At 37.3% G+C, this 20,435-nt stretch overlaps 1 protein-coding gene across 1 annotated transcript in view; it reads right to left on the bottom strand.

Annotated features, from left to right (window-relative positions):
- pdzd2 (PDZ domain containing 2) overlaps window positions 1-20,435 on the bottom strand; it is an 86,390-nt gene that overhangs the window by 57,864 nt on the left and 8,091 nt on the right. The window contains exon 3 of the mRNA XM_016294376.1: window positions 15,189-16,086. Coding sequence (XP_016149862.1) covers window positions 15,189-15,694 — 506 coding nt within the window. The 5' untranslated portion in view covers window positions 15,695-16,086. The remainder of the gene's footprint in view (window positions 1-15,188; window positions 16,087-20,435) is intronic.

The following is a 20,435-nucleotide window of genomic DNA, read 5'->3' as shown; positions in this document are numbered from 1 at the left end:
AGTGCACCGGAAGGAATGCCGCTTTTGCATAGTTTGTGCTTGCTGTTTATTAATCATTTGAATCTAGCAAACTAGCAGCTCCAGTAGTAAGATTAAAGGATTTATCTTGAACGCTGTCACGGAAATCATGTATAAACCCTAATCAAACAATTTAATGATCAATTTACAATGAATTTATACCCGTGTTGTACATTCTGCTGTACACCACGGATGAGCGGGGATTGATTATTCAGCTGCGAGCGCCATCTTCTGGCGAGAGGCGGCAATTCATTCGGCGCGTGACTCTCGCGGTGCATTATGGGCATTCTCTAGCCGTTGAACGTGCACCAGTTGTACACTCGTTTTTGCAGTTCATTGTGGGATTGAATGAGTGCACTCGAGAACGTCCACTATGGTTTCGGACACCACTAAAAATGGCTGTTCCCTCAAATAGTGCCCTATTTAAGGGTATAGGGGGGCGATTTCGGATCACAGCGCTGGTGTGAAAGCACCCTTAGAGCTTTCGGACGCAGCCATTAGTTTAGTAGCCAACAGTGCTGCGTGCTAGATGCACGTGCGGGAACTTAATGAAAATTATTCGGTTCCATTTTTAATGCTCTTCATGATTCCTAAAAAACCTACTAATGGTTACCGAAAATCCTGTACGCGATTATGATGACATAGGTCTCGAGACATAGTTTCCATAGTTTCATCGAAAGTCCCTAGAGTGCAGCATTTTGACATTCTAACAAACACTATTCAATGAGTATTAAAACTGTATCAGGTGGAAACCACTTCAATGTGACTTCATCTACTTCTATGTTATAATGTAAAGTGATTATTTACACCACACACATTAGAGCCAAGCAGGGGTACAGAGCTTGTTCAAAATGATTTCTACATCGCCATCTATCTCCACACATATGTACTGCAGAATGAAAAGCCTATACCTCATAGTTTGAGTAATCATTCACTGAAAACCTAGTCATGTTTGCAAGGTCAAGATGTTCTGAACATGTTAAATAGGGTAAATTAATTATATTGCTGAAATAGGATACATGTTTCTGAGATTTAGGGTTGTATTCTACTTTTATTTTGGACTTTTGCAAATATAAGATAGTACAGCATCATCTCACTTGGTCTTTGGAATGCTGTATAGTTTACTAATATGGAAAGTATTAAACAAAGAAATCATGTATAAACCCTAATCAAACAATTTAATGATCAATTTACAATGAATTTATACCCGTGTTGTACATTCTGCTGTACACCACGGATGAGCGGGGATTGATTATTCAGCTGCGAGCGCCATCTTCTGGCGAGAGGCGGCAATTCATTCGGCGCGTGACTCTCGCGGTGCATTATGGGCATTCTCTAGCCGTTGAACGTGCACCAGTTGTACACTCGTTTTTGCAGTTCATTGTGGGATTGAATGAGTGCACTCGAGAACGTCCACTATGGTTTCGGACACCACTAAAAATGGCTGTTCCCTCAAATAGTGCCCTATTTAAGGGTATAGGGGGGCGATTTCGGATCACAGCGCTGGTGTGAAAGCACCCTTAGAGCTTTCGGACGCAGCCATTAGTTTAGTAGCCAACAGTGCTGCGTGCTAGATGCACGTGCGGGAACTTAATGAAAATTATTCGGTTCCATTTTTAATGCTCTTCATGATTCCTAAAAAACCTACTAATGGTTACCGAAAATCCTGTACGCGATTATGATGACATAGGTCTCGAAACATAGTTTCCATAGTTTCATCGAAAGTCCCTAGAGTGCAGCATTTTGACATTCTAACAAACACTATTCAAACTGTATCAGGTGGAAACCACTTCAATGTGACTTCATCTACTTCTATGTTATAATGTAAAGTGATTATTTACACCACACACATTAGAGCCAAGCAGGGGTACAGAGCTTGTTCAAAATGATTTCTACATCGCCATCTATCTCCACACATATGTACTGCAGAATGAAAAGCCTATACCTCATAGTTTGAGTAATCATTCACTGAAAACCTAGTCATGTTTGCAAGGTCAAGATGTTCTGAACATGTTAAATAGGGTAAATTAATTATATTGCTGAAATAGGATACATGTTTCTGAGATTTAGGGTTGTATTCTACTTTTATTTTGGACTTTTGCAAATATAAGATAGTACAGCATCATCTCACTTGGTCTTTGGAATGCTGTATAGTTTACTAATATGGAAAGTATTAAACAAAGAATTTGAGTTTTATGTAACTGTCATATAATAATTCATAAATGTGGAAATTACTGTAAACAGCTTTTTCTGGTTTGGTGACAGATTTGACAAGACCTGAAGCAGTGTCCGTCATTGAGCATTTACCTTGAGCCTGAAGATACTTTATGATTAAGTCACTAGTTTTATATGTTTTAATCATCCATTCAGACAGATTTGGAAAACCAACCTCACTTTGCTGTCCTCCCTCCTGGCAGGATCTTAATATTCCAACAAAAAAGATGGAAAAATCACTTCATTTAAAGGGAAAGGCATCTCCACCATGTTATGAAAAAATCAAATAAACAATAAATACCATAAATCGTAATGGTCTGCACCTGAGTCTGCACTGGCTGGGCGTTTTCCTCCTTGAAGTCTGTTTTCATTATGAAAGACATCCGGTCGCGGGTAGCAGTCTGGCATACATTCTTTACATAACTCTGAGGGGTTTGTGGGGAAACATCCCAAAGACAGCAGCATCATTCACAGCACTCTATAGCCTTTCACAATATTCAGAGACTTGAACATACAATCCATTATCTTTGCTGTTGCTGTTCAGACCATTTATCTAGCAAATGCAGAAAAATTACAGATTTTATCTCTAACATCACGAAAACCAAATGTCAAAAACCTAGTTGCTGCATAGTGCTCAGTTTTTTTTACACATTAAAAAACTATTGAGGTTTTTTTCCAGGAGACGAGAAAAAGTAACAGTAAAATACAAAACTATAGCTGGAATATGGCTGAAATCAATGCTTTTCTAATAAACTGTTTTGCACTACAGAGACCTGCAATAAAGGACAGTACAGCTACGTGCTTATATAAGTAACAGCAGACCTTAGGGCACAGTTTAGTGCACCTAACAGAATTCTCATCTTGAATAACTAGAAAGTTTTGTTCTACTGCCCTCTAATGGACAAATCCACAACCATACAGTTATAACTGTACAGCCTTTTTCCACTACACATAAAATCTCTGCAACTTGTGCTGAGAAAACACACCTAGACTCAGTAAACAGCAATAAAAGAGTCAGGGATCTGAATACTAAACAATAATAAACCCTAAGTCATAAACTTGAAATCAAAAAGGGTTTCAAATAAAATGTAAACATGAAAGTATTTGAAGAATATAAACCTTGTGATGTAGTATCTTAAATAGCACATGTGTGACTTTCTTATATATGCACTTACATTCAATTCAATTTCATAATTCCACAGACTGAGCTAAGATATTAAAAAACGTAAAGAGGCAGTGTCATGTGCGTGCACATGGCCCCGTGCGTTCACAAATCAACCTTGCTCAATCAACAACCACTTTCCACAGAAAAGCCACAATGGGCAAGACTGAAAAATCACAGAGGCAGACATGGTGGAATGGAATTTGTGGGGCTTCAAACTGGTATGCTCCACAAACCAGACAGTATTACCTGAATATCCAGATTGCAGAGCTAATCCTCAGGCCCATCTGTGACCACAGAAATCTGGGGGTTCCATAAGAGAGATGTTATTCTCATGGCACAGGGTTTATGCACAATGGATGAATGATTTGGACTTTTTTTCCCCCAGTGAAACAAGTGTAAAAAGTATGATATCTGAGCATAGGGCTGGGCGGTATGACGGTATATATCGTTACCGCGTAATAAAGGTTCAATCGTTAGAGACTTTGCTATGTCATGTAGGTTGGATCCACATCTAGGGGGTGGAGATTGGTAGGTTTAGGGCTGGAAATGGGTGGGTTAAGGGATCAGGGGGTGGAGATGGGTAGGTTTAGGAATATGTAAGGTGGGAGGAGTTGGATCTGGATCCAACCACGCCCCCTGGATCTTGTGTTCTGCTGTGAGGACCATCTCGCTTGAATGGTCAAATACATATACAATTATGTCAAAATGCCCATTTTTGACATACGGGTAAACTTGGCCCTTCCAGGCCACTTTCCTGCAGAGATTTGATCCAACCCTGATAAAACTCACCTGCCTGTAGCCTTCTAGAAGTCTTGAAAACAATGATTAGCTGGTGCAAGTGTGTTTGATTAGGGTTGGAGCTAAACTCTGAAGGAAAGTGGCCTGGAAGGGCCAAGTTTGCCCACCCCTGGTATATTGGATCCATGCAGTCGGTCTTAAAGGGACAGCAGTATAATTCCCCTTCTGCTGTCTGTCATGTTAATCACTCACTGCACTTGACTGAATCGCTCTTGGATCTTTAATAAGAATCAGTTCATGTTTGTTTGATACAGTGAAGACTGCTGTGTTTTATTTATACACTATATTAAATTTCTGTAATATTTCTTACTACATGTTAAATAAACCTACTGTAGCCGAATAAATTAAAAGTTTATTTTATATGTATTTGTTCTATTGTGTTTGTAATTTGCTTATTTTTTTATTTTTAATAACAAAAATAGCTATATCAAGCAATCCTTCCATATCAAGATCTGTTTAAAAATTGCACACTGTTCATTTTTTAACAAAAATAATATAAAAATGCTACAGTTGAACATTTTAAATGGGTGAACATCACATTATATGTAATTTTACTGTAAAATGCTGTCAAATTTATGTTTTTGGAAGTACAAACTATGAATTACCATATGAATTTATGGTGAAAAACAGTAACAGGACATTTCCAGAAGTCCCTGCATGACACATCACATATGATTGATTATATATTATTCAGACCGTTTTGTTTCTTCACATTTTAACCAGTAATGTTTTTGTTATAACTTATGTTTAGTTGATGTTTGTTGCATTATTTTAGTGTAATTTGTGTTACCATGATGGTGTTTTTTCATTTGTGTGAATGACATTGTGTGCACCTTCTATATAGAATTATTTCTTCAGCTTGTGGAAAAACTGTTTGTGACGAGTTTCAGCCTCAATGAACTCTGATTCATCATGTGGCTTTCTTTTGTGCCATCAATGCTCTTCTGGTGGTTCTCAGTACATAGAAAGTGGTAAAAAGCATATCTTGGTTCAAGTAGATTGGTATATTAAAATTATATCACTTAATAAAGCAGTTATATGTTGTAAAATATAGAGGCATCTCATAATACAGCAAACACTGTCACCGGTTTTTAATTTTTTTTAACTGCAACCACAGCTGCCAGTTTTGATGGCATTTGGTTCATCCAAATGTCTGACTAAATTCTTATCCTTGGCATTTTAAAGAGTTCTAATGTATATTTTATTCACGCCTTCACAATCTTGGAAGTCCTCCAGTTATAATTAAGAAACAACGAGAACCAAACATTTGATCTGATGATTACAAGCCATTTTCAATCAAGGAACATTCTTGTACTGTGTGTTTTTAACTAGACCACAGTGCCTGATTTGAGAAGCTCACCATTACAGTGGGAACACTGCACCAATCTCTTCGCTAAAAAACGAAAGAGCCAAAGCTTTCTTTTGCTTATGAGAAAAGTGCAAACTCAGACATAGTTAATGCCAGGGAAAAGATGGCAGTATTTCTCTCATTCATGCAAGCGGCAAGTTAACCAACCACAAAGAATTGGCCTGCCAATTCAGGACTCTGAGAATCAATTCAATGCAAACATAGACTAAAAGGCTTTGATCTTTATACTGACAGGAACTAGGCAGACTTATAAACTGAAATGTGTAATGTTTCATTGTGGTTTTGATAGGACAGATGGAGAGTCTAATACAGTTAATCACTTTGACACAGTATATGTCTGTAAAAACAGTTGTGGAGAGAAAATGTACAGTTCATAATTCACTCTGTGCGGCCCTTTATTTCTTCACACCTCTGCTCTAGACTCCCAGACACTTGAGGCTTCTGGATCCCAAAATCTCTGGAAAATCCTTTAAATTAATTTATACAGCTAATATTAAAATGGATCCGTTGATTCTAGCTCTCAAGATGAACAGCTATTTTCTCTGTTGCACTGAATCCAAGTAAAGTGTATCATTCTTAACCTTGTTTTCTCCAATACTCTCTCATTGACCACATGGAGAACCCTTTGCATGGGCCGGTTGGAGCCGTGCCACTGAGCTGTTTTCCATGCTCCCCACAGACAGTTGCTGGGCAAGGCTGTTCAAGGAAAAACATACAGCTGGATCAAAATTACAAGACAACACATTAAACCGACAAGGCTTTTTGTGGTGAGCTGAATTTGGGCCCAGATATTTTGCAATGAAATAATTAACATGAAAAGCAATTGATGAAAAATAAAGTTTCCATCATGTGTCTCTTTTTTGTGTTTGAAAGCTTCGGTCCATTGCTTTTTGAATTGTGTCCAAGCCTTGTCTCTCCACTCACACCAGACCTTCTACTGCAACAGTTCTCAGTGTTTGCACTCTTACAGATTCAGGCCTTATACCTGAGAGAGAAAACAAGTGTAATGTAGTAATGAGTAAACATAACCCTGAGGCAGACTCATAAAACACACTTAAACTGATATTTAACCAAAGGGTTGTGTGAGGAGAGGAAGGAAACAACTAATAAAAGGCTAGACCTCTAGAAAATTAGTCTTCAGTAAATATTGGATAGCAATCTGAAGCTTGACTTGACTAGCATGAACTTCTGGTTGATGCTTGTTGCTGAAGCTTAGTGGGTACAAATCAGAATCACACTACCATTCAATAAGGTTTTCATTCAGTGAGGTTTTTTTGTTGTTGTTGTTGAAAGAAATGAATACTTTTTTCAGCAAGGATGCATTATATTGGTCATAACTGACATTAATTACATTTATAACGTGACAAAAGATTTATAATAAATGCTGTTCTTTTGAACTTTCTAATCAAAGAATCTTGAAAAAATGTATCACGGTTTCCACAAAAATATTAAGCAGTACAACTGTTTTTAATATGGATAATAATAAGAAATGTTTCTTGAGCAGAAAATCGGTATATTAGAATGATTTCTGAAGAATCATGTGACACTGAAGACTGGAGTAATGATGCTGAAAATTCAAATGGAAAGCAGTTATTTTAAATTGTAATAATGTTTCAGTTTTACTGTAATATTACGGTTTTATTGTATGTTTAATCAAATGAATGCAGCCTTGGTGAGCATTAGAGACGTCAAAAACATTAATAGTTTGTACCGACCCCAAACTTTTGAACGCTAGTATATGTTGGTTTCTAGCCATGCTGTGTGTTTTAGCAGGGAATATATTAACATATCAGATATATTATAAAATAATTGATTGCGCAAGTTATGTGGAGAGTAGTTTTTTTGTTTTTACATCTTTACATCAGTTGTCCTTCCTACAGGCATATATTAAAAAATAAATAAATAAATAAAATTGTTGTCTGAGCAAGTAACACTTCTGTCCCATACATAAACTTGCAAGGACAAAAGACATAAATCTAAAAATTCCTGCTAAATTCGAACTGTTAAAAATATCAATCATTAATCACTGTAGGCTTATTGGTGTTAGGTTAGAACAATAGAGAATGATTTCTTACTCTCTCAATAAAGATATTTTTGTCTATTTTAACTGAAAAAAATCTTTGGTAGTGTAGCTTTAAATGTACAGTTCATCAAAAAATTCTGTCTTCATTTATTCACCCTCATGTTATTCCAAACCTGTGTGAATTTCCTTCTTTTGTGGAACATATAAGAAGATATTTTGAAGAATGTTGGTGACCAAACAGACTTGTGACCATCAAGTTCCGCTGGACAAAAATATATTTCTCAAAATATGTTCTTTTACATTTCACTAAAGAAAGAAAGGCTTATGGGTTTGGAAAAACGTGAGTAAGTAAATGATGACAGCATTTAAATTTTTGGGCAAACTACCCCTTACAGTCTGAAAATAAATGATTAGATTTAATATTACTTTAAGTTGTCACCTCACCACCCAGTATTGTCACAAATCTCACAAAGCAGTTACGTTTTAAAAACTGTGACAAGAAATTAAGCCAAAAATAAGGCATTTTGTCCACATAAAGGCAGACCATGCTTACATTATTCTTTCTTGCCAGTTCTTCCTCAGTAATCAGCAGTAAAGTTATCTCTGAGTTCTCAAATCACCCCAGACAGATATAAAAGCAAAAGTAAAATCTACTAATAAAGAACCACAAGCATTCAATTGTTTTGCAGATCTTACATGTGGTAAGCAGCTTATGCCAACAGGAAACAGACTGAGCTCTTGTATCAGAATAACAAGAAGAAATTCAGCCGTTGTTTCCCTCCCTGAGATGTCTTGACATCAACAGCTTTTCTTTAGCTTGAGAAAATGATATGTCTGTGAAAACAACTTCAGTTCTTGGTCAAAACCACGTGCCACTCCCAGGAACCTCCTCCCTTTCTGGATCCTGCCGTCCATCCGTAGGGAATCAGTTATCCCAAAGCAGATTCTGTGTGAACACTGCAAAACTTCCTATCATTTATCAGTCACACAATACAACTCCTAATTATAGAGCACAAGTTACAGCGATGGATTCAACTCTTACAGACCACAACATTCACAGGACATTCAAAGGAAGTAGTCTTCATCTTGGGTATCTGTCACCGGTTTTTAATTTTTTTTAACTGCAACCACAGCTGCCAGTTTTGATGGCATTTGGTTCATCCAAATGTCTGACTAAATTCTTATCCTTGGCATTTTAAAGAGTTCTAATGTATATTTTATTCACGCCTTCACAATCTTGGAAGTCCTCCAGTTATAATTAAGAAACAACGAGAACCAAACATTTGATCTGATGATTACAAGCCATTTTCAATCAAGGAACATTCTTGTACTGTGTGTTTTTAACTAGACCACAGTGCCTGATTTGAGAAGCTCACCATTACAGTGGGAACACTGCACCAATCTCTTCGCTAAAAAACGAAAGAGCCAAAGCTTTCTTTTGCTTATGAGAAAAGTGCAAACTCAGACATAGTTAATGCCAGGGAAAAGATGGCAGTATTTCTCTCATTCATGCAAGCGGCAAGTTAACCAACCACAAAGAATTGGCCTGCCAATTCAGGACTCTGAGAATCAATTCAATGCAAACATAGACTAAAAGGCTTTGATCTTTATACTGACAGGAACTAGGCAGACTTATAAACTGAAATGTGTAATGTTTCATTGTGGTTTTGATAGGACAGATGGAGAGTCTAATACAGTTAATCACTTTGACACAGTATATGTCTGTAAAAACAGAAAATGTACAGTTCATAATTCACTCTGTGCGGCCCTTTATTTCTTCACACCTCTGCTCTAGACTCCCAGACACTTGAGGCTTCTGGATCCCAAAATCTCTGGAAAATCCTTTAAATTAATTTATACAGCTAATATTAAAATGGATCCGTTGATTCTAGCTCTCAAGATGAACAGCTATTTTCTCTGTTGCACTGAATCCAAGTAAAGTGTATCATTCTTAACCTTGTTTTCTCCAATACTCTCTCATTGACCACATGGAGAACCCTTTGCATGGGCCGGTTGGAGCCGTGCCACTGAGCTGTTTTCCATGCTCCCCACAGACAGTTGCTGGGCAAGGCTGTTCAAGGAAAAACATACAGCTGGATCAAAATTACAAGACAACACATTAAACCGACAAGGCTTTTTGTGGTGAGCTGAATTTGGGCCCAGATATTTTGCAATGAAATAATTAACATGAAAAGCAATTGATGAAAAATAAAGTTTCCATCATGTGTCTCTTTTTTGTGTTTGAAAGCTTCGGTCCATTGCTTTTTGAATTGTGTCCAAGCCTTGTCTCTCCACTCACACCAGACCTTCTACTGCAACAGTTCTCAGTGTTTGCACTCTTACAGATTCAGGCCTTATACCTGAGAGAGAAAACAAGTGTAATGTAGTAATGAGTAAACATAACCCTGAGGCAGACTCATAAAACACACTTAAACTGATATTTAACCAAAGGGTTGTGTGAGGAGAGGAAGGAAACAACTAATAAAAGGCTAGACCTCTAGAAAATTAGTCTTCAGTAAATATTGGATAGCAATCTGAAGCTTGACTTGACTAGCATGAACTTCTGGTTGATGCTTGTTGCTGAAGCTTAGTGGGTACAAATCAGAATCACACTACCATTCAATAAGGTTTTCATTCAGTGAGGTTTTTTTGTTGTTGTTGTTGAAAGAAATGAATACTTTTTTCAGCAAGGATGCATTATATTGGTCATAACTGACATTAATTACATTTATAACGTGACAAAAGATTTATAATAAATGCTGTTCTTTTGAACTTTCTAATCAAAGAATCTTGAAAAAATGTATCACGGTTTCCACAAAAATATTAAGCAGTACAACTGTTTTTAATATGGATAATAATAAGAAATGTTTCTTGAGCAGAAAATCGGTATATTAGAATGATTTCTGAAGAATCATGTGACACTGAAGACTGGAGTAATGATGCTGAAAATTCAAATGGAAAGCAGTTATTTTAAATTGTAATAATGTTTCAGTTTTACTGTAATATTACGGTTTTATTGTATGTTTAATCAAATGAATGCAGCCTTGGTGAGCATTAGAGACGTCAAAAACATTAATAGTTTGTACCGACCCCAAACTTTTGAACGCTAGTATATGTTGGTTTCTAGCCATGCTGTGTGTTTTAGCAGGGAATATATTAACATATCAGATATATTATAAAATAATTGATTGCGCAAGTTATGTGGAGAGTAGTTTTTTTGTTTTTACATCTTTACATCAGTTGTCCTTCCTACAGGCATATATTAAAAAATAAATAAATAAATAAAATTGTTGTCTGAGCAAGTAACACTTCTGTCCCATACATAAACTTGCAAGGACAAAAGACATAAATCTAAAAATTCCTGCTAAATTCGAACTGTTAAAAATATCAATCATTAATCACTGTAGGCTTATTGGTGTTAGGTTAGAACAATAGAGAATGATTTCTTACTCTCTCAATAAAGATATTTTTGTCTATTTTAACTGAAAAAAATCTTTGGTAGTGTAGCTTTAAATGTACAGTTCATCAAAAAATTCTGTCTTCATTTATTCACCCTCATGTTATTCCAAACCTGTGTGAATTTCCTTCTTTTGTGGAACATATAAGAAGATATTTTGAAGAATGTTGGTGACCAAACAGACTTGTGACCATCAAGTTCCGCTGGACAAAAATATATTTCTCAAAATATGTTCTTTTACATTTCACTAAAGAAAGAAAGGCTTATGGGTTTGGAAAAACATGAGTAAGTAAATGATGACAGCATTTTAATTTTTGGGCAAACTACCCCTTACAGTCTGAAAATAAATGATTAGATTTAATATTACGTCACCTCATCACCTCACCACCCAGTATTGTCACAAATCTCACAAAGCAGTTACGTTTTAAAAACTGTGACAAGAAATTAATAAGGCATTAAGGCATTTTGTCCACATAAAGGCAGACCATGCTTACATTATTCTTTCTTGCCAGTTCTTCCTCAGTAATCAGCAGTAAAGTTATCTCTGAGTTCTCAAATCACCCCAGACAGATATAAAAGCAAAAGTAAAATCTACTAATAAAGAACCACAAGCATTCAATTGTTTTGCAGATCTTACATGTGGTAAGCAGCTTATGCCAACAGGAAACAGACTGAGCTCTTGTATCAGAATAACAAGAAGAAATTCAGCCGTTGTTTCCCTCCCTGAGATGTCTTGACATCAACAGCTTTTCTTTAGCTTGAGAAAATGATATGTCTGTGAAAACAACTTCAGTTCTTGGTCAAAACCACGTGCCACTCCCAGGAACCTCCTCCCTTTCTGGATCCTGCCGTCCATCCGTAGGGAATCAGTTATCCCAAAGCAGATTCTGTGTGAACACTGCAAAACTTCCTATCATTTATCAGTCACACAATACAACTCCTAATTATAGAGCACAAGTTACAGCGATGGATTCAACTCTTACAGACCACAACATTCACAGGACATTCAAAGGAAGTAGTCTTCATCTTGGGTATATATATAGGACTGTATAGTACATGAGACACAATGACTTGTGTCTTTACTCTATAAATCTGAAAAATATGCTAATTGCACTGGATGCATTATCAGGCATGTAGTAGCCAAATGGATAAATATGTACACTTTATTAGTTGGACCAGTTAAAGAATTAGTTCACTTCCAAAATAAAAAAATCCTGATAATTTACTCACCCCCATGTCATCCAAGATGAATGTCTTTCTTTCTTCAGTCGCATAGAAATTAAGGTTTTTGAGGAAAACATTCCAGGATTTTACTCCTGGTCAATGGTACCAGTGGCTGATTTTTAGGATAACCAAAGCTGTACAAGATTCAATCAGAGTTGCACAGAAAACATAATTTAGCTGCAATGTTATTATATTCTCATTCTGAATCAAAAAGGTTTGCGAACTGAATTAGAAATCTGGATAACAAAATTAGCATCTAAAATAGTTATTTTCAGAGAGCTAGAGTGTACTGGTAAAGTGCCACATTGTCCAAGGTTGCCAAGAAAGGAAAAAGCATTTTTAGGATAACCAAAGCTGTACAAGATTCAATCAGAGTTGCACGGAAAACATAATTTAGCTGCAATGTTATTATATTCTCATTCTGAATCAAAAAGGTTTGCGAACTGAATTAGAAATCTGGATAACAAAATTAGCATCTAAAATAGTTATTTTCAGAGAGCTAGAGTGTACTGGTAAAGTGCCACATTGTCCAAGGTTGCCAAGAAAGGAAAAAGCAACATTCTTTGTAAGTGGGAAAACTTGAAAAATTAGCAGTGTATCAAATACTTATTTGCCCCACTGTACCTAAACAAGAAGCTGCCACCCAGTCAGATGAGGAGCTGTTCAGAAAAGGATTTTATATACTATACAATCATTAATGTGAAATCCTACTGATTGAACTTGTTGAATGTAGAGTTTCAAATCATTTTTACTCATTTCACTCACTGTGACGTTTCTTGGCTGCTTTATTTTCTAAACTTCCTAGTCTGACTGCCTTTTCCTCCTCTGTTTACAGACCAGTGACATCATTGCCAAGTGTGCCTAATCATCTGGAAAATGTTGAACTTTTTGTCAGCTGAACCCACTTGACCTAAAATATTTTCTTGAAATACCACCTAAGATTTTAAGTTAATATGTCAATAATTTAACACCACATTCACATGTGCACAGTTCTCTGATGTCATGCACGAAAAAAATACATTTACATATATATATATTTTTTTTTTGTTATTTCAGTTTCCTCTGGTTTCACAGACAAGGCTTAAAGGGGTCATGATGTTGCAAAAAAGAACATTATTTTTGTGTATTTGGTGTAATGAAATGTGTTTATGCGGTTTAAGGTTCAAAAAACGCATTATTTTCCACATACTGTACATTATTAGTCTACTCTACCAGGATCAGGAAACAGTCCTCCATAAAATGGGCTGCACACATCTGAATATTTGGGTTGAAGTGTTCTGGAACAGTGTTGTAAATACAACTTAACCACTGATTTCTAGTTGTGTCCTCTTTTGGAAGGCCAAACAAAGTAGTTTCACTTTCACAACAAAAAACACAGCATCACTCACGAGTGAGCGGAGCGCCAGGTGGGCCTGAGTGAACGGAGGCTGGCGGTCTAGAGTGAGGAATGGCCGGCGGATTCGAAGAAGGAGCGGCCGGCGGGCTTGCGGCAACTACATGTGACGACCCCGGGCTGGACTCCGCTTCATCCGCGGTGAAAGCCGATCCGGCGATCCACAGCATGAAGTTGATGTATTTCCTCAGCGACCAGCACGGATCAGCTCTAGGCATGACGAAGCAGATATCGTCCTCTTTTGGAAGACCAAACAAAGTAGTTTCGCTTTCAAAACGAAACACAGCGCCTTCACAACATGGCGGTGGCGGCAACAACAATACTACAGCGAGAATAAAAGTTACGCCTTCTTTCTTTGCGAACATTTGGGCGGCGTTATGCAAATCTTCCCACATCGTGAAGTAGACATGTGGGGGCTTGTTAGAACGAGCCGTTTTAGGAGGGCGTGGTTGACTCTTAACTTTTATAAAGAATATCTCTTTGGATTTGAGACTTTAGTTTTTGCAACTTTACAGATCTTCTTTATGCACCAAGAGCTTGTAACACTCCAAAGAGAAAGGAAAAATTTAAATCGCATCATACGACCCCTTTAAGCCTAGTCCCAGACTAAAATTAAGTCTGAGCGGTTTCAACTGAAAGAAACTTGAACTATGAAAATTCATCTGAAAGTCCTAATTAAACTATGGCCTAATCCTGGCTTAGTCTTAGCACTGTCTGTGAAACCAGGCCTTTGATTTTTATTTTTAAATTGTTTATTTTAATCTTTCAGTTTTATGATTTAATTAATCACTAGCTTTTCATCAACACAGATTTTCTGCAACTCTTCAGTCTAAAACTTTATGACATCCTCCACAGATTTGGCAATGCACAAAGCTGTCACTGTAGCCATGTCTTCCAAGCAAGTTCAGTCACAATCAGGCTGTCATCTGTGGTTAATTTCAGTTACCACCGAAAATAATTTTGGCTTTAAATATACAGTGGGTACGGAAAGTATTCAGACCCCCTTAAATTTTTCACTCTTTGTTATATTGCAGCCATTTGCTAAAATCATTTAAGTTAATTTTTTTTCCTCATTAGCAAAGGGTCTGAATATTTAGGACCATGTGATATTTCAGTTTTTCTTTTTTAATAAATCTGCAAAAATGTCAACAATTCTGTGTTTTTCTGTCAATATGGGGTGCTGTGTGTACATTAATGAGGAAAAAAAATTAACTTAAATGATTTTAGCAAATGGCTGCAATATAACAAAGAGTGAAAAATTTAAGGGGGTCTGAATACTTTCCGTACCCACTGTATGTATTTTGTAGACACGTTTTCAGTATTACATTTACAGCGGAAGCTTAGCAGGCTCATTTCCCATGGGCTTTTACAACTTGAGGGAAAATGCATATACTGTAGATATAGGGAACGCCATACTGTTAACGCATGTTAAGTTTAAAATAACCAAACCAATTCAATTAAAAGACAGAATAGATCATATGGCTCAAGCTATTATTTGGTAACTGTAAACAAATCCAGACATCTTACCTGGCTCCGGAGACATCAACCCCAACCATCAGCTGTCCGTTCAGTGACAGAAGCTCATCTCGCAGTTTAATATCTCCACAACGGGCTGCTGGGCTATTCTTTCTCACTTCAGTCACCCAAATGCACCCGACGTCCAAGACAGGGCCTTTATCGCCCTTCCTGCGCCTCCTCCTGACCCCTTTCTTCTTCCCCTCGGGGTCTCCAAAAATCGGAATATTTCCAAAGCTGAGCCCGAACTCCGGTCCATCTTCCTCAGACTTGCTCAGGTAGACTGCCCTCACCTCAGCATCAATTTCCTCTCTGAATTGGCTGCTACTGTACAAAGGACTCTCAACTTCAGCAAAGTTTAGCTGGATGTATTCCACAAGCTTATGGATGGCAGCCTGGCAAACACCGCCTGCGCTAGTCCTAGGCTCATTGCCCTCATATCTGTCCTTTTCTCGTGCCCAGAGCCAGTTCTCCAGCAGAGGTAGATGGCTCAGGGCATTTTCTTGGGTGATAGGCATCCTAGCTGTTGCTGCTGGGCCTGCCTGGGCTGCCCCTGCATGTTGAGTCAAGGCTCTCCAGTGGTGGCTGTAATCAGGCGCATTAAAATGGCTTCACATTCCTCTCGAAATGACACAGTGACCTCACAGACTTTAGATCCAGAGCGCTGCCGCCCATTGATAATACACTCAGACCACAGAGGTCCATGATGTCATCCGCAGAAACAAAAGGAAAGAGCAGAGATTGAGGAAGTAGGGCACGTTTATGCTTTGAGGGGTAACAAGAGAACGTGTGCCATTAGCGGGTCGTCTTGGTGTGTGCCAAATCTGATTTCCAAAACCATTAAAGTGGAAAATTGCAGATCGCTGGGAGTCGAGATCTATCCTGACTCACAGGCGCCACAGACGTCCACCTAATCAGAAAGAAAATAAATAGAAATGCCATTACAAAGCAAGTCAGCAGGCATGAACTCATGTTAAAGCGCTGCAGTCATGGCTCATTTGCTACTCAACCACAGTACGGACAGGAACAGAAATTGGCTTAAGTATGACAACAAAGAAAGCTTCCTATATACCAGCTATTTTATTTGACTGACAGAATTCATGAACTGGAAAAGGTTCCAATAACAGTCTTAGGCCCTTTTACAGATGTGTCATTTGGCGGTTTATACAGACATTCAGTTGAGGCAGAATCAATGCAGTTGAGATTATCCGATGCACAGTGAGCAGACAGAAAGGAAAAGCAAACTTCCTTTCAGTACTTATTCACCTTAACCTTGTGGAATGTAACCTGACAATAAACGCTGAAACTGCCAGCCAGATGTTGTGATGGTGTAGCTCAAACTCTTGGACTTGCAGACCACATTTCTGGCATATTTAAATATATGCTGTAGACAAAAACCTCAATCAAATTGCTACTCTGTGCTCCGCTCTATCCACTGCAGAGACACAATAATACAAGAACTGCATTTGATAGTGTGACGAGGAAACCATGTGAAGACACAGACAAAATGCGATCAATAACTGGATCATTATGGCTGTAAAACCATGAATTCCTCATGGTTAGAATAAAACATCCTTTCATAATAAAACAACAAAAGACTTAATATCATCAAAATCAGGCCTTACATCCTGTCATACATAGGTTTTAAAAAGAACAATAAAAAAGTTTAAAGATGTCTTATATGGCTAATAATGACCATTAAAGTCTGTGCTTGGGTCTCTTAGATTTATTAAAACAGTAACTTTGTTTCGATTAGACCAGAACAAAACACTTCTCCAGCTTAGCCAAACAATGACATAAAGGAAGCTGAACTGCCTGAGCTCAGAGCTCTGTAAATACATTCAAAATAAAAAGAAAGAAATGAGAGAATATTTCAAAGAGAAACACCATTCCAATGCTGAACTCCAGAGTTCAACAGAATTTGTCACTCTGTTAGGGTGGTCTTTCAACTCCTCTTTGTTTTATCCATTAGGATCACATTACTGAGCTCTCTCGTCATCTAATAGAAGCGTTTATCATGGACGTGGATGTTTTCATCCTGAAAACTTTCCTCCACTTCGCATACGCAGACTTCACAAACAAATCAAGCAAGCTCACGCTGTGAAGTGATTCATGAAAAAGAGGAATACCTCGAAAAATGAACGCTGCGGTCGGAGAACACTGACTGACAAATAATAAAGTTGGATGCCAAATGTGGAAACATGAATTAACTTTAGTTTTCTAAAGAACAGCCATACTGCCACTAATCACAGAGGTCTTGCTGAGAGCAGCCGTAAACGGACTCACTCCAGCATGAGGTTCTGCCCTCAGGCCCACGTCAGTGCTTTATAATCTACAGCCATCGATTATGGGGTGGACTGCAACTCTTCTTTGATCTGACAAATGTGATTCTTTACGACTAAAGTAATGGGTAACTCAAATATATTTGAGTTCCCAAAATAAATAGATCTTTCTCAACAACATAAATCTATTCATGCATGGGACTGAGCTATTTGTAATGCTAAACAGTATGTTTTGTTAGTTAATGAGGCACTAGAAGTACAGGATACAGTGTAGTTGTATGAGTGTACCCTAGTTCACACACGCTACTGTCAGATCGCCAACAAAGGCTGGTTAATAGAGCAACAAATTGTAGCTTCAAAGTGTCTACAAGAAACTGGGTCAGCAACTAGCAATCGAGACTACATTTAAAGCATGTAAAGTCTTTATTTGAGAAGATGTAGCACATTGAGAAGCATGTTGAGTCTAGAGGAAATCCCCACAGTGCTGTTTGTTAATAATGTGAATGCAGATGGACAACACTGAAAGTAATCTGCTCAGGGCATGTAGCTCTAATCCTGACAGTGGGTGGAGGGGTTACCCCACAACTGACCAAATAGGGCGAGGGCTGCAGGTGAAGAGGAGGAATATCCAGTGAAAAAAATTTGTTGTACGATTTACTTTTTTTACAATTGTCACTCAGAAATTGCTGGTAAAGTTTGTAAATAAGTACAAAGAAATGGCAAGCAACACTTTGAATTAAACCTATAATTTTAATGTAGAAAGTCTAAAATAGTATTTCCTTGTAAAACGCATCCAATAATTTTTGTTTTATTTACAAAATAAAGCATTTTTTTTTAAAGAACTTAACACTTCTTTTCAAGGACACATTCAATTTATCAAAAGTGAGAGTAAAGACATTTAATGTTACAAAAAATATGAATAATGTTTTGTTCCATTTCAAATAAATACTGTTCTTTTGAGCTTTATATTCATCAAAGATTCCTGGGAAAAAAATGTATTACAACTTTACATTCAAATATTCAGCAGCACAACTGATTTCAACATTGACAATAATAAGAAATATTTCTTATTATAGCACCAAATCAGAACATTAGAATGATTTCTGAAGGATCATGTGACACTGAAAGCTGAAGTAATGGCTGCTGAAAATTCAGCTTTGCCATCACAGGAATAAATTACTTTTTAAAATATATTAAAATAGAAAACAGTTATTTCACAGTATTACTTTTTTTACAGTATTGTTTAACAAAAACAAAAAACTAACTTTTAGATAAAAACTCAGTGAAACACCTATTCATTCTCTTTTAAGCAAGATATAATGATTGCTTTTAATATCAAGAATGACTTTTGTTTTTGGATTAAAGTCCTCCATCAGTTAAAACAAGTAAGGAGTTCTAATAATAAACACTAAACCAACCCAACTGGTAGCCTACTATTCACCTTTTTAATGACTACTGTAATAAAACGAATAGAGCTACATTAGAATAATGTTATGCATGAGGCACCATGCCATTAAAAAAAAAAACCTCTAAAGACACATCTTTTTCATCAGCACTACTAGCACTTTTCTATTCTATTAGTTTTTTCTCATTTATTTTTTAAAAACACACCCTGCTATGTGTACTGTGCTAGATTAACCGAGACTTGTCACATCACTTGTATACTGTTGCTCTCTTGTTGGTCTGATTGCTTCTTTTGTTCTACTCATTTGTAAGTCGCTTCGGATAAAAGCATTCGCTAAATGATTAAATATAAATGTAAACGTTACGGTCGGTGTTCATTGGTTTTGCGCATAGTTTAACATGAGGTAGCAATCTCTGGAGTCATACAGTCTGGAACCTTCCACACACCTGCCAGCGCATACAGTCCTCCTGTCAGCAAACACATGGAGAACGCCTGTCTGACTCTCAGCTACAAAACAATACATGTTCTTCACATCTCACAAGTCAACAAGCACTTTGTGGTTTACAGCCTAAAATAGCAATTCAGTCTCTCCAACACAAACATCTTTGGATTTTTCCAGAAAGACTTGACAGATGTTTTCCAAACGTGTCTTTGTCAGTCGTTCAGAAGGGTATGCTTACAGTAACCAACAGAAAATCTGAGCCATTCAAGAGAAGAGTTTGGCTTCAAGATCATAATATCCTACTGAAATGCCTCATCTAAAATGGCTCATTTACCCAAACATATAGAAACTTTTATCTGCTTGCCAACATACGATTTTTAGCTGCTTCAAAAAAATCCAAAACTGTAAAGCAAAACCATAGAGCCATATTTGTAGTCTAGCTGAGCATATGGTTGTCAGTTTTTAGTGAGGTCACCTCTAGGGAATGATTCTCCAAACAAACACCAAGCAAAGTTAAACAGATTTTGGCATTCAAAAGGCTTGACTTAAAGCAATAGCACAAACAAACTTGAGACTTAATGCATTCAAATGTTGTGAAACACTTACGGTGCAAAAGAACTGAAAGAACTAAAACCGGAGGGGAGCTCTTCCCAGCCGAATGTGAGAGAAAGCTGTGGGGGGTGGGCACAATGTAATTTACGCAGATGTCAGAGGTGTGCCACTGCAGGAGTGAGACCCCCTCATTCAGATTCATTCATGCAATCTCCGTTCTCATTGAGGACAATGAAATGCACTTACAGGGGTCTCTAATATGTAAATGAAACCCTACACAGGGTACAATTCATCAAGTACCCATACTTGCCAAGTTGCCATAAAGACCAATATAGTGATGGCCATCCACAAATGAATGGCTGTTTTCAACACGATTTACAATGATGCCAATAAGGACTGAAATAGGGCAGTAATGAATGGAAGGTTTTTCAATGGAAGCTCTAAATCTGATTATTTTTGGGCCCTTCATTGGTAATACATCTGGTTTTAAGAGTTCTTTTTTTTTTCTTTCTTGTTTTTAGTATTTGATCAGCTTAAAATAAATATGTGTATATATATATATATATCTATATATATAT

The sequence above is a fragment of the Sinocyclocheilus grahami genome, unplaced genomic scaffold (genome assembly GCF_001515645.1).
Source record: "Sinocyclocheilus grahami isolate Dianchi unplaced genomic scaffold, SAMN03320097.WGS_v1.1 scaffold317.1, whole genome shotgun sequence".
Taxonomy (NCBI): Eukaryota; Metazoa; Chordata; class Actinopteri; order Cypriniformes; family Cyprinidae; genus Sinocyclocheilus; species Sinocyclocheilus grahami.
The sequence above is the reverse complement of the archived record's forward strand: the minus strand, read 5'-3'. Positions and strand labels throughout refer to the sequence as shown.